General features: G+C 37.7%; 1 protein-coding gene across 2 annotated transcripts in view; it reads left to right on the top strand.

Moving 5' to 3' along the window:
• Window positions 1-16017, top strand: part of CCNT1 (cyclin T1) — a 40699-nt gene that overhangs the window by 1374 nt on the left and 23308 nt on the right. For both annotated transcript variants that reach the window (XM_070370696.1, XM_005896369.2), the window contains exon 2: window positions 2475-2556. In XM_070370696.1, coding sequence (XP_070226797.1) covers window positions 2475-2556 — 82 coding nt within the window. The remainder of the gene's footprint in view (window positions 1-2474; window positions 2557-16017) is intronic.

Raw genomic sequence — 16017 nt, 5'->3', positions numbered from 1 at the left:
ACCAGGCTCCTCTGCCCATAAAAATTTCCAGGCTAGAATACTGGAGAGGGGTGCTATTTCCTACGGGGAGAGGGGAGGGGGAGAATCTTCCTGACCCAGGGATTGTTCTTGTGTCTATTGCGTCTCCTGCATTGACAGGCAGTTTCTTTACCACTAGGGCCACCTGGGAAGCCCCCATCTCTGTATATCCCACATTGTTTTCTGAGGTCTTTTTAAGTAAGGCATTCAGAAATTTCCCTTTTCAAGAGAACCCTTGGACAGTGTTGGTGGTAGTGTATATTGGTGCAGTCATTGTGGAAAACCAAATAGAGGTTTCTCAAAAAGCTAAAAATTGAATTACTATATGACCCAGCAATTCCACGCCTAGGTATATATCTGAAAAAACAAAGACACTCATTTGGAAATATATGAGCACCCAGTTTTTCATAGCAGCATTGCTTATAGTTGCCACGATATGGTAGCAAACTGAATGCTCATGGACAGATGAATGGGTAAAGAATAGGTGGTATATATAGGCAATGGAATACCGTTTAGCTGTAAAAAAAAGTATGAAGTAATGCCGTTTACAGCAACGTGGATGGACCTAGAGGTTATCATACTCAGTGAAATAGAAAGGAAAAGACAAATATATGTTATTTACATGTGGAACTTAAGGAATACAACTGGTGCAAACAAAAAGGTAGATTCACAGATCTAGAGAACCAACTAATGGTTAGCAGTGGGGAGAGGTGAGGGGGCAATGTAAGGGTGGGGAGCGGGAGGTACTGGGTGTGAGGTAGACTCCAAGGGTGTATTTTACAACAAGAGGAATATAGCCAGTATTCTGTAGAAATTGGAAATGGAACATAATCTTTAAAAATTGTGTTAAAAATTAAAATAGAAATTTTTCTTTTCCGTGAATATCAAATAATTCATTAAATACCAAGGTGTTTCTGGTCCCAGGGATCACCTTATGAGAAGGTTTTGTTGCCAGAGGGAAGTAGAACTGAAAAGTTAATTGCTGGAGCTTAGAAGATGAGGAGATTAGTGGAAACATACCTAGGAGGAAATCAATCCTGAATGTTCATTAGAAGGACTGGTGCTGAAGTTGAAGCTCCAATACTTTGGTCACCTGATGCGAAGAACTGACTCATTTGAAAAGACCCTGATGCTGGGAAAGATTGAAGGCAGGAGGAGAAGGGGACGACAGAGGATGAGATGGCTAGATGGCATCACTGACTCAGTGGACATGAGTGTGAGCAAGCTCCGGGAGATGGTAAAAGGGAAGCCTGGTGACACAACTGAACAGCAACCTAGGGGGCAGATCAGGGAGGGCTTGAGAAGATGAGATAAGCAGCAGCATACCTAGAGGACAGATCAGGGCAGGGTGTTGTAAATCAGTGTGAAGAGATTCTGTGATAATGGATCACCTTGGCAGGATTTTCAGTAGACAGGTGACAGGTTTAGGTCTTAAATAGTTTTGTTTGTATTCCTTCTTGATCCACACATATTGAGACCTTGTTTATTAATTCAGCAAGTTTATAGTGAATACCTGTTTCATAGACGGCATTGTGTTAAGTGTCAATAGTTTGATGAAAACATTTGCTTTTTAATTCTGAGAGGCAAGTATGATATCTTTTTTTAAAATTGAAGAATTACAATGATTGATTTCCAACATTGTCTTAGTTTCTGGTGTACAGCAAAGTGATTTAGTTATATGTATATATAAATATCCTTTTCCATTATGGTTTTTTACAGGATATTGAATATAGTTCCCTATGCTGTTATCTGTTTGGTTATATATATATATAGTTGTTTGTATACTAATGCCAGGCTCCTAATTTATTCTCTCCTGCCCTCTTTCTTCTTTGCTAACTATAGTTTGTTTTATATGTCTGTGAGTCTGTTTCTGTTTCATAAATAAGTTCATTTGTGTCATTTTAGGTTCCACATAAAAGTGGTATCATATGGTATTTGTTTTTCTCTTTCTGACTTCACTAAGTATGATAATCTCTAGGTCCATCCATGTGGCTACAAAGGGCATTATTTCATTCTTTTTTATGGCTAAGTAATACTCCATTGTGTATATGCACCACATCTTCTTTATCCATTCATCTGTCCATGGACCTTTAGGTTGTTTCCATGCCTTGGCTTTTGTAAATAGTGCTGCTGTGAACATTAGGGTGCATGTATCTTTTTGAATTAGAAGAATTTTCTATGAATATATGCCTAGGAGTGGGATTGCTTGATCATACGGCAACTCTGTGTTTAGTTTTTTTGAGGAACCTCCATACTGTTTTTCATAGTGGCAGCATCAGTTTACATTCCCCCCAATAGGGTAGAGAATTCCCTTTCTCCACACCCCAAAGAGGTAAGTATGATTTTCATTTAAGAGCATCTACTGTGCTTGGCTGCATGGTCCTTTTGGGGGCATATAGAGATTGTATTTTGGGGATTGTACTGTCTGTTTTGGGACCTTAACTTGAACGTTTTAGCTCACAATTGACCATCAACACTGCTATAGTGTACATGCATCGATTCTACATGATTCAGTCCTTTACACAGTTCCATCGAAATGTAAGTATAATTTTTTTATATGGTATAATTCTTTCGTGATTAATTTCAGCTTCATATTTCTTTTGTGGTTGATCTTTGCTGCTGAACTGGGGTTTGAAGTTTAGAATTTAGTATTGATCGCTTTCATTGTAATCACACTGCTATTCTGAATCCAGCCTTCTAGTTTTCCTGTTTAGTGTCTAGCTACTTGTTTAGCTTTAGTGCATTCTTAGAGTAGGTGGATTCTCTAATAGATCATTGAACACTTAGAGTTAACATTTTTGGTTTGGGAGAGTAGTGTTAAAGGGGAAACTAACTTAAGTGTAACTTTTGAACTGGTTAATAATACAGGCACAGGAAAACAAGTGAATGTTAGTCATTTACATTTTCTAAAAATATTTGAAAAGAGTCCAATCAGTGTCTGGTTGGAAGGGGAAGGTACATTATGTGATGACTGGGTGATGACTTTTAAGAGGAGAAAAATAAAATAATAGTAATAAAGGGATTTTTTTTTTCTGGACAGAATTGTAAATAATGCTATTTTCAGTTTTGCTACCTGAAATGGTCCTATTTAACATTATTGTAAATGACTTGGAAGCAAGTGCATAGTGATATTCCAATTGCAGGTAAGAATATATTTGTTTAATAAAATCACAAGATAATAGGGCTGAACTTGATGAATACTTCATGTGGATTTATGAGTCAAATATTTCTTTTTTTTTTAAGAAAAAGTTATGTTTTGAGGTAAGGTGTTTCAGACTTACCCTTAGGATAATAGGGTTTAAATTCTGTTTTTTATGCCATAGAAAAAGAAATTGAAAAGCAAGATATTAGTGGACTCATTATTGGGAATAATTGTACAGGAAACCCTTGAGATTTATGGATTAAATATTCCCAATTTTTGCAGATTGTTCAGTCATTTTGGCTGTTTCCTATCTTTAACCCCTCTACCTCCTCTGATTGCCAGGAACACATTCTTCTTAAGAGAGAGAAGCATTTATTGAGGCTGTCTGATAGCTCTAGAAGAGAAAGTAGTGGATAAAAAATGGTATATGAAGAGGAAGTCTATTGCTATCTTGCCCATTCTAAAAGTTTTCTACATTTCTTTTATTATGGTAAAGATTTGAAATCCAGGGTGAAATACATCTCACATCAATTTGTTCACTCTATGCATGTGTGTGTATTTATATATATGTGTGTGTGTGTGTGTATGTATGTATGGGCTTCCCTGATGGCTCAGTGGTAAGGAATCCACCTGCCAGTGCAGGAGATGCGGTTTCAGTCCCTGGGTCAGGAAGATCCCCTGGAGAAGGAAATGGCAACCCATTCCAGTATTCTTGCCTGGGAAATCTCATGGACAGAGGAGCCTGGCTGGCTACAGTCCATGGGGTCAGGAAAGAGTCGGACACTACTCAGTGACTAAACAGTAATGTGTGTGGGTGTGTTTCCCCTGCTTTACCTTTTAAATTACATCTTGTCTTATTTTCTATGTATTTATCTTAGCAAGGACAGAGACTCACTTTTCTGTGTATCCTCTAAAGCATCTTCAGTAAACTTAATGAATGAATGATCTGGTAATTATCCAATATAGAGATATTCTTTTGGATTTCAGTACCTTTTCGAGAATCCATTGATTCTTTTAATTTGGGGTTATTGATCCTCTTCAGAGAACTGATTTTAGGAACATTCTGGAATTAATGGATGAAAAATATGACTCCTGTAGGATGTTAATTCTAAGGGTTTAGCTGTGGTAAGTCCAAATTCAAATTTAAGGGGATTTAGTACATTGTGGCATTGATATATAGTATGTCCTGTGAAGTGCTCATACATTTTTCTTGTTAATTTTTTCTTATTACAAAGGTAATAAATGGTTGTGGTAAAAATTAATACAAGCATGTGTAATGTAGAAAGTAAAAGCTCATCTGTAATCCCATCCTCCAAAAGTAACTTTTGATAAACATTTCGACAGTAGTGTCTCAGGCCTTTTTTTGTGCCTGTAGTACCAGCATTTATGTATTTCTATAAAAATCACTTGTTACTATACTACTCTTACGCAATTGCCTTTTATCACTTAACAGTATATGTACTGGGCATTTTCTTGTTATTTTAAATGGCCACATAGTATTTGAGTAGTTCCTATAATTTATTTTACCAGCTTATGATTGGTGGATGTTTGGGTGGTTTATAGTTTATTGTATTATAAATAATTTATATAAGATAGTCTGGTAAACATGACTGTTTTATAAGTTCCTATAGATGGAATTGTGTCCAAGGGTATGCATTTAAAATATTTTTATTGTGTCTATTTGCTCTACTGAAAGATTATACCAGCATACATTGTTTCCAGCACTGTGGAAGACTGTTCTTTTCTCTCCATCCTCACTAATAACAAATACTCATTATTTCAGGAAATACTATTTGTCAAGTACTACAGCAGGGATAGAATGGTGAGCAAGATAGTGGGAGTCCTATTTTCTGAATTTACATTTCTTCAGTTAGTGAAGTTGAACGTCTTATGCCTGTTGGTCATTGTTCTTCTTATGAAATTGAAGAATTGACTTAAAAATTCTAATGAGGTGGATGAAACTGGAGCCTATTATACAGAGTGAAGTAAGCCAGAAAGAAAAACACCAATACAGTATACTAACGCATATATATGGAATTTAGAAAGATGGTAACAATAACCCTGTATACGAGACAGCAAAAGAGACACTGATGTATAGAACAGTCTTTTGGACTCTGTGGGAGAGGGAGAGGGTGGGATGATTTGGGAGAATGGCATTGGAACATGTATAATATATATGAAACAAGTCGCCAGTCCAGGTTCAATGCACCATACTGGATGCTTGGGGCTGGTGCACTGGGACGACCCAGAGGGATGGTATGGGGAGGGAGGAGGGAGGAGGGTTCCGGAAAAAAAAAAAAAAAAAATTCTCTGTTGATTCTTTATACCCCTATTTTATTTTGGTTTTCTCATCTATCAAAGCTGTGTGCCATGTGCCGTGAATACTTTTCTTGTTTTGTTGTAACTCTTTTATAGTGTTTCGGAGCCTATAGCTCTTGCCTTTTTAAAAAAAAATTTAAAAATCTTTATTGAGGTATAACGTAAAGCATGGGCTTCCCTGGTGGCTCAGTAGTAAAGAATCCACCTGCCAATGCAGGAGATGTGGGTTCAATCCCTGGGTCAGGAAGATCCCCTGGAGAAGGAAATGGCAACCCACTCCAGTATTCTTGCCTGGAAAATCCCATGGACAGAGGAGCTTTGCAGGCTACAGTCCATGGGATCACAGAAGAGTCAGACAGGACTTAGCAACTAAACAACAATAGCAGCAACATAAAGCACTCAAGTCTGAGGTGCAGCACAATTGTTTTTGCATTTTATTTATACATAACCTCCACTCAGAACAAGATACAGTGTATTTCCAATACCTTTGAAGAGAACTTACCTTTTGATTGTATAAATTGCATTCTTTTAGTGGACATGATTAAATGACTGGTTTATTTTTACTTAAATCCTGGCATTGCATTCTTTTTTTGAGAAGAAATTAAGCCTCACTATAGTCCATGGGGTCGCAAAGAGTTGGACACGACTGAGCGACTGAATTGAACTGAATTGAATTTCTATATATATACTATCTTAAATGTTTTCAGGTGGGGGAATGTAAAAGTAAAGGTGAGCAACTTGATGTGTGTGTATTTATGTTGCATTTTCTAACATTTGATTCACAGGTGTTGTAATAGCTGACAAATTTGGGTGTATATTACTCTCATTAACTGACTCTTAAAAGGTCAAGTTTAGTATTTCAAATCCTGATGCTGTGAAAGTGCTGCACTCAATATGTCAACAAATTTGAAACACTCAGCAGTGGCCACGGGACTGGAAAAGGTCAGTTTTCATTCCAGTCCCAAAGAAAGGCAATGCCAAAGAATGCTCGAACTCCTGCACAATTGCACTCATCTCACATGCTAGTAAAGTAATGCTCAGAATTCTCTAAGCCAGGCTTCAGCAATATGTGAACCATGAACTTCCAGATGTTCAAGCTGGTTTTAGAAAAGGCAGAGGAACCAGAGATCAAATTGCCAACATCCACTGGATCATTGAAAAAGCAAGAGAGTTCCAGAAAAACATCTATTTCTGCTTTATTGACTATGCCAAAACCTTTGACTGTGTGGATCACAATAAACTGGAAAATTCTGAATGAGATGGGAATACCAGACCACCTGACCTGCCTCTTGAGAAACCTGTATGCAGGCCAGGAAGCAACAGTTAGAACTGGACATGGAACAACAAACTGGTTCCAAATAGGAAAAGGAATATGTCAAGGCTGTATATTGTCACCCTGCTTATTTAACTTATATGCAGAGTACATCATGAGAAGTGCCAGGCTGGAGGAAGCACAAGCTGGAATCAAGATTGCCAGGAGAAGTATCAATAACCTCAGATATGCAGATGATGCTACCCTTATGGCAGAAAGTGAAGAAGAACTAAAGAGCCTCTTGATGAAAGTGAAAGAGGAGAGTGAAAAACTTGGCTTAAATCTCAACATTCAGAAAACTAAGATCATGGCATCTGGTCCCATCACTTCATGGCAAATAGATGGGGAAACAGTAGCTGACTTTATTTTTTTGGACATCCGATCTCATCATTTCATGGCAAATAGATGGGGAAACAGTGGCTGACTTTATATTTTTGGGCTCCAAAATCACTGCAGATGGTGATTGCAGCCATGAAATTGAAAGACTCTTACTCCTTGGAAGGAAATATGCTGTCCAACCTAGACAGCATATTAAAAAGCAGAGACATTACTTTGCCAACAAAGGTCCGTCTAGTCAAGGCTATACTTTTCCCAGTAGTCATGTATGGGTGTGAGAGTTGGACTATAAAGAAAGCTGAGCGCAGAAGAATTGATACTTTTGAACTGTGGTGTTGGAGAAGACTCTTGAGGGTCCCTTGGACTGCAAGGAGATCCAACCAGTCCATCCTAAAGGAAATCAGTCCTGAATATTCATTGGAAGGACTGATGTTGAAGCTGAAACTCCAGTATTTTGGCCACCTGATGCAAAGATCTAACTCATTTGAAAAGACCCTGATGTTGGGAACGATTGAAGGCAGGAGGAGAAGGGGACAGCGGGATGAGATGGTTGGATGCCATCACCGACTCAATGGACATGAGTTTGGGTAAACTCCGGGAATTGGTGATGGACAGGGAGGCCTGGCGTGCTGTGGTTCATGGGGTTGCAAAGAGTTGGACATGACTGAGTGACTGAACTGAATTGAGTGGTTAAGAGGATGATCTCTTGAGTCAGACACATCTCAATTTGGATCCTTGCTGCACTGCCTACAGCTCTTTGGCCTTGGGCAAGTTACCTTGGGCCTCAGTTTTCTCATCTCTTTGGAGTCAAAAATGGTGCCTACCTCATAGGATATAGGTGAATTAATTTGCAGAATGCCTGCACATAGCAAGTATTAGCTGGCATTATTACTGTTTATAATATGGACAAAATCTTACACTCTTAACTTGGCGTAAGAATTCCTTTTGAAACTACTTTTGATAGGAAAATACTTTGATAAACTAGCTTGGTGTATGATTGCATGAGGAGCAATGAGTATATGGTTGATTGCACAAAAATTAGGTTGAAATTTATCTGTTGCAGTCTTTCACTTAGATAGTGCCTTGTTAGACATTGCTTTTATTATATATATACATATATATATGTTAGATTCTTTCAAGTGTATTTTTAGATCCTTGAAGGCAAAGTTGTAGGCTTAATATCTTAGTATTGCCTTTGAGTTACCTTTTTCCTTCTCCCCTTTGTCCAATCAGTTATAAAGTCCTATTAATTTATATAATGGTACTGTTCTGTTTTTCTCACCCTATAAACATGTATTTTTATCATAAAATTAAAGAGGACAAATTAAAGGAGGTAATTATTTCTCTGTAACTCTGGTCTTCAGAGATAATCCTATTAACCTTTTGGCATATATTTCCACTAGAATTTTTTTCTCTTCATGCAGTTACACACACACACACACACACATATTTACTGAAAACCTATTCATTTTTCCAAGGTGAAAACTGCGTCTCTTTTTTCCTTTATTTCTACTGCTAGTGCCTATTCTAAACTTTGTTTCTTAGTGCTTGTATTAGTAAAATTTTCTCTTAGAAAAAGTAACTTAATATATCTGTCCTTTTTTCCTTTTAGTCCCATCTACCACTGGATTAATCTTTATAATTATTTCTTAAACTCTACATTTTTTTCCCCAAAATGTTTAATGTCACTCTCTTCTTAAAAATCTTTTGTAGCCCACTCCAGTATTCTTGCCTGGAAAATCCCACGGACAGAGGAGCCTGGTGGGCTACAGTCCAAAGGGTCACAAAGAGTCAGACATGACTGAGCACGCACACACTCAATGGATGTTCAGAAATATATCAGAACTAGTCTTCCTGAACAAAAACTCTAAATAATTTTCAAATCTTTATTAGTTTAAAATATAACACTGTAAAAGATAAAGTCCATATTCTAAACTTTGGCACATGAACTTGTACGGTACCACAATTCTGGTGTAAAACGTTTTGCTTTAAAGTCAGTAGGGCCTAAAATCCTTAGATTTCTAAATGGTTAAAGGAAATCATAGGTTCTTAAATGTTTAATGAAAAATTTTATGTACAACAATTGTATTTGCTTGCTTGACCTTTTGCATTCAGTTTTTTGTGAGCCATTAAGGCGATCTCAAGCAATGTTCTCAACAACTCTAAATGCTGTTAGTACCATAACTTAGATCATTATTTATTATTATATCTTCCCATTGAGAAATCTTTGTAATAAGCTGAGCTCTTAAATACTGACAGCTGGCCCAGAAATAAAGCATTTAGGATACATCAAAAGAAAAAAAAATCTTTTGTGACCTATATCCTTTTATTTATATCCTTTACTCAATGTACTGTTCACAATGTGCTTGATGCCCTAATTTCTCATGTCTTTGTTCACACCCATTTTCCTCTGGTTTTTCTTTGTTTTAAGGTCTAGTAGAATATTTGTAGCAAGCTCGATATACAACTGCAACAGATAAAAAGGAAGAGGATTATTATTCTGAATTGAATTTGTGGAGAAAAATATTTTCACAAAGTAATACAAATAAATATTAGAATTCTTATCAGTTATACTCAGTAAATAAATATTTCACTTCTATAAAATTATTTATTGTTTTCTTTAACTTCTGGTGAATTCTGTCTAGTTCATGCCATTGCCGTGTTTGATTCGCTGACATATTCTTGTTAAGATTCTAGAGAAGTTCTGCTTCCTGAGATTTCCCAAATCACCAGGGTATGTTTATGTCCTATTCTGATTTCTTTTTTAGCATCTGAGTTTTCTGTCTTCTTGTGTATCGGCTTGATTTTTTTTTTTGGCCTCACAGCATGGCTTGTGGGATCTTAGTTCCCCGAACAGGGATTGAACCTGGGGTCCCAGCAGTGAGAGCACTAATTAAAGTTTTGTGCTCTTCTCCATATGTAAGTATAATTGAGATAATATGCATACGATAGAATTCCTTCTTTTGATTTACAATTCACTGGTTCTTGGTATATTCAGAGGTCAGCAACCATCACCATGATCTAATTTCAGAACATGTACATCACCCCAGAAAGAAACCCCTCATACTTCAGCAGTCACTTCCATTTCTCTTTTCCCAGCCCCTGGCAACACTTGCTGATTCTGGACATTTCAATTTACTCCTTGTTTTGTTGAGAGTTTTACTTTCGTTTTAGATTTGAAGAATTCGTTAACAAAAGAAACCACTCTTTACCACAAATAAATTCAGTTTTCTTATAGAAGGGTATTTGACTTAATTTAAATATACAATATTAAAAAACAACAACAACAACAACAGTAGAGAGAAGTAACAGAACTGGGCCGACAGCCTATATCCAGACTTGAACAGCACTGGCCAGTCTCTTGTTAACAGCAGTCTGGATCCCCAGTTGGAAGGATCCTGGGTGGTACGTCCACCCCACAGGTGAGACTTCAAATTGCAATTTTGGGGGCTCCTGTTTGTAATCTCAGGCTGCAAACTGATATAAGTTTGTGTGCAAAAAATGAGCTCTTGTGAGAATGTAACATTGTAAATATCATCTCCGCATAGTTTTTGGTGACTGATTATAAAAATAATTTTAAAAGATTACCTCAAAAAGATGCAGCTCTAGTTTTACTTTAATTTTACAATGCTGTTTGTTTTATCTTCCTGAGTCTTAAGAATTTTTAGATGGGGAAGAGAGGCTGGCCAGGCCCTCAGGGGCTTAGGGATTTCAAGTCCTATTCCCTTTCTTCTCTAAAGTGCCGACTGACCTGATGGTAACACTTGATGTGCTTGTAGGCAGGCATGTAGTCCAGGCAGTGTCTGGGCAAGGTCAGAAGTGGGTCAGAGGCCTGCTCCCCTATTTCTGAACCCTGAACAAGACTCATCCTTACCAGCTGACCTCAGAATTGTTGAGGCTGAAGAGCATAGGAATAAGGCAGAGTAACATGAACAGTCTCTTTAATTCTATAAGTCAAATAACAGTTCCAGATAGTCAATAGAAATAAAGTGATCATAGAAATATATAATGGGTTAAGCAGTGCAGAGAAGAATCTTTGAGCAGTAGGGGATTTAGTAAAGAAAAAGACCCACCATGAATGAGAAGTACGTTTTTGTACATCAACTCCTACATCCATTAAGTTATTGGCAGTTACAGTAGTAACAACAAAATGCTCTATTAAGGTATGATTATATTTATCTATGAAATTTTATAACTCTTTGATTCCTTGCAAAATATTTCATAAAGGTTTTAAGGGGAAGCTAATACTGGGAACAGAGAGAGTAAGGAATAGGATTTGAGTCCACTATACCTAAGTTCTCATGGAGGAAAAGTAATAGGTGGTCCCCTTCCAATATAAATGATCAATATGTGTTAGGCATCTGGAAAAAGGGGTTCTTAGCTGAAACGTAGAAGTTAGTTTCTACGTAACTGGTTACAATACATACAAGTTGAGGGGCTATTTAAAAAAACATGGGATTTAGGGAACATAGTCCATTCACAATACTTCATGAAGTTCTGTGATAAGTAGTGTTCCCAAATGTGAGATGTTGGTCCACTTAGCAGTCTCTTGGTAGCCTTATTATAGTCTGTCAGTAAGTGGTGCGATTATTAAAGTCCAAACAATTCCCAGTAAAATGCCACAACGAATACTCTCCCCCAGATACAATGAGTAACACATGAAATTGGTGTAATGTAACAGACAGATAAATTTTGTCCATAGAAAGTCAAAGTTAAGAAAGAACAGGCCTTGTTTGCAAGGCAGGTGAAGTTATCCTGAGTTTGGGTCTGGCTCGTAATTCTCCATCTGAAGATTCCCCAACATTTTTCGTCATGTTCTTTTCTTAACTGTAGCAGATAATCAGGAGTTGAGGTATGAATAACAATCCACATTACAGTAAGGCTCCAAGAAGAGTCTTTTCTTGAGAATAACAGTATGTTAATGGCACATATTTCCATTTTTCCTGTCCGGAGATTATATGACAGTGTCCTTCCCCTGTGCAGTCATATCAGCAGCAGGTATGGGAGGACGGTTAGGCTGCTTCACCCAGATTTTAGCTTCAATAGTATGTATTTCATTTGTGGACCCAAACCCTCTATCACCTCTGACCGTTAGTAAGGTGGGAGGTTCTCCGTTTTGTACTTTGTCAGTTACAAATGGAAGAATCAGCAACTGACAACTTGGTTGTGTTTATTAATAAGTAGATCATCCTTTTCCTCATTCTAGTTACAGTCTAGGTCTGTGACTCCCCCACAGACACAAATCCATGTTAATGCTAAACTGAAGCATTCTTGGATTAATTCAAAGTGTCTGGGAGACATTTTAATTGCAATACCAGTTGAAATAGCACATACCAATCCTTCAGTAAGTCTGTGTTCAGATGTAGGTGACAAATCCAGTCTGGAGACCTCAGGGAGTAGCTCAGAAAGGAGCTAGTGCTCCTGGGCTGATTTTCTAATTCTAGCTGTCTCAGGATGGAAGTCTGTTTTATGAATCTGTACGTTCAGAATAGTCATCTTCATCAAAGGAGTTTCTAATTCTCCTATAGGTCTATTATTTAAAATATTGAGGGCAGTATTTAAATTAGTCCTTCAGTTTTTATAAGAACCCTCTCCAAGTTTAATTAATTGCTATTTAAACAGATCATTCATTCTTTCAGTCAAGCCAGCATCTTGAGGATAATAAAATATGAAAAATCCATTGTACATTATGTTCCTGGACAAACTCTTGTATTAACTTACTTTAAAGTGTGACCCATTGTCACTCTGAATTTGAAGTGGAACACCATAATATAGATGAATTATCTCTAGTGTTTTAATAGTATTACTCTGGCTTTCCCCAAGGGAATGGTCACTAAATACTCAGAATAGGTGTCCACAGCAGCACACACACTGGCACCCTTCTTCCCAAATTAATGGACCAATATAATCAGTTTGCTGTATTTGCCCAGGCAGCTTGCCATGTGCCACTTGTCCTTTACTGGTTGTGGCAAGCTTCTATGCTTAATTGTTGACAAATTGGACATTGTAAAATAACATTTAATGAGATCTATAGTGAAAGAAATAGCTCGATCCTGAGCCCACCTGTATGTTGTTGTTTCTCCCAAATGGCCACATTTTTGGTGTGCGCATGAAGTCGAACATTTTAAGTTGCTGGAGTCTGGATCAACTTCTGCTGCTTGAATTCAGGTTTGTTCATTTCTAATAGAGTTATACCATTATTTCCTAGAATTTGGGACACTGTGAGCATCTACATGAAAAACTGAAACAGTAGTAGTTTGAACAGTTTCCCAAATGTCAGACCATAATTCCTTTCCCCATAGCTCTTTGGAGTGAATTCGCCAGTTATTCTTTACGCTTAGGGGAAGCCAAGTGGCCAATCTGTTCGTTGGCTACTGGCCAAGAGTCTGTATAAATATGACATTCTGTTAAATTGTCTTGTTTTCGAGCCTGATATACTGTGTATAATTCAGCCAATTGACTGTTCTTAGTATGACTGTTTCCGGCCTCTGGAAATTTCCTGTTCTAGAAACCCAAGGGCTCTATTTTGTTTTTTCCATAAGCTCCAATTACATATAGTTCATTGATTGATACAGGTTATTTTATGTCACAGGGTATCTGCTCTCCATCCAAAGATAGATTACTGAGATAAGCTTTAGAAAAATTAAGTTAAATGTCTTAGCAATATAACAGCAAGGAGCTATCTGGGAAGTAAGTCTTGGTCAACATAGATCTCAGTTAACAAAACTAGAATTTACTATTAAGTGAAACAATTTTTTGTGAAGGCATTAATCCTCTAGTGAGGGTTAATGGTTAGTCCCATCAAACAAAAAATGAGGTTTATCAGGGAGCCGGGAAAAGTCAAGCAGCCATCTTGGATTTCCCAGTCCCCTGACTGATTTATAGCCTTTGTTTACCTGTTTTAAATTCCTTGATTTAGAAGTAGACAGTTGCCATGTTCTAAGAACATCAGGATAGCAAAAGTCTGACAATGAAAGATTAATTATTTGTAGAAGCAAAACGAGCTTATCTCTGTGTGCCACAGTCTTCATAGATCATTGTGAAATATTCATTTACTTTACCAAAGTTGCAAAAGATTTTAAAAACAAATATAAATCACTTAAAGGCGATGAAATTCTCACAGTCTTGTTATCAAAAGCCACATCCCAAGAAAGCTGTTCTCTTAACGAGAAAACCAAGTTCCAGTCTGATACAAGCTTATTGTTAATAACAAAATTTGTTTATCTATTAATAGTTAATTTAATCTTCAAGATTTCTGTAAATCTTGAAGAGGTGATATTTTTACAAAGTTGTTATTCAGTCGCTAAGTCATGCAGCATGCCAGACTTCACTGTCCTTCACTATCTCCCTGAGTTTGCTCAGACTCATGTCCATTGAGTCAGTGATGCCATCCAACCACCTCATCCTCTGTCTCACCCTTCTCCTCTTGCCGTCAGTCTTTCCCAGCATCAGGGTCTTTTACAGTGAGTTGGCTCTTCGCATCAAGTGGCCAAAGTATTGGAGTTTCAGCTTCAGTATCAGTCCTTCCAGTGAATATTCAGGGTTGATTTCCTTTAGGATTGACTGGTTTGATTTTGTTGTCTAAAGGACTCTGAAGAGTTTTCTCCAGCACCAGTTCGAAAGCATCAGTTCTTCGGTGCTCAGCCTTCTCTATGGTCCAACTCTCACATCCCTACATGACTCCTGGAAAAACCATGGTGTGTGTGTTAGTCACTCAGTTGTGTCCAACTCTGCAACCCCATGGACTGTAGCCCACCAGCCTCCTCTGTCCATGGCATTCTCCAGGCAAGAATACTGGAGTGCGTTGCCATTCCCTTTTCCAGGGGATCTTCCCAACCCAGGAATCAAACTCAGGTCTCCTGCATTGCGGGCAGATTCTTTACCATGAGCACCACCAGACCTACTATGGAAAAACCATAGCTTTGACCGTACAGACCTTTGTTGGTAAAATGATGTCTCTGCTTTTTAATACACTGTCTAGGTTTATCATACCTATTCTTCCAAGGAGCAAGCGTCTTTTAATTGTTTTTACAAAGCCATCAGAATAAAGCCATAACTAAAATGACAAAAGACTTTACTTAATAATTTTATTTATTTATTTTTTGGCTGTGCTGGGTCTTCATTGCCGTGTGGGCTTTATATAGTTGTGGCGAGTGGGGGCTGCTCACTAGTTGCGGTGCACAGGCTTCTCATTGTGGTGGCTTCTCTTGTTGTGAAGCAAGGGCTCTAGAGCCTGCTGGCTTCAGCAGTTGCAGCGCTAGCGCTCAGTTCCATTCCAACTCTAGAGCACAGGCTCGATGGCTGTGGTGCACAGGCTTAGTTGCTGTGTGGCACGTGGGATCTTCCAGACCAGACGTGGAATTCAAGTCTCCTGCTTTGGTAGGTGGATTCTTTACCACTGAGTCACCAGCAAAGCCCTATTATGTTAGGGAGACTTTGCTAAAGCATAATTATTCTTAATAAAATTTGATTTAAAAGCTCTTATCTCATTTACATTTTCTTTCCTTAAAAATTTCTTCACATTGAGTTACTTTCCTTGCTGACAGATTTGTAAAGGAAACAGCAAGATTTTATTTAGCTTTACATTAAGCCTAGGCACAGTGAACGTATTCTACTGATTATTATACGATGATTCTAAGACAGACATATAAGACGTATTAAGAATCTATACTGATTAACTCAACAGACTTAAACTATCTTCAATAGCAGATATCGACTTCGTACTAAATATTTCCCAGATCTTGCGGTCCTAAACTTTATCTTGGCCAGTTTTCTAGATATTTAGCTTTAATTTGTAAGCGCTTACTTTTTAAGTCAGTTAAATAGAGCTCATTTACAAGTAAACCTTAGCAGTGTTATCCAAGGACAAAGACACATACTGAGACAGACA

This window comes from Bos mutus, chromosome 5, assembly GCF_027580195.1.
Source record: "Bos mutus isolate GX-2022 chromosome 5, NWIPB_WYAK_1.1, whole genome shotgun sequence".
NCBI lineage: Eukaryota > Metazoa > Chordata > Mammalia > Artiodactyla > Bovidae > Bos > Bos mutus.
Note: the sequence above shows the minus strand (reverse complement) of the source record. Positions and strands in the feature narration are given on the sequence as shown.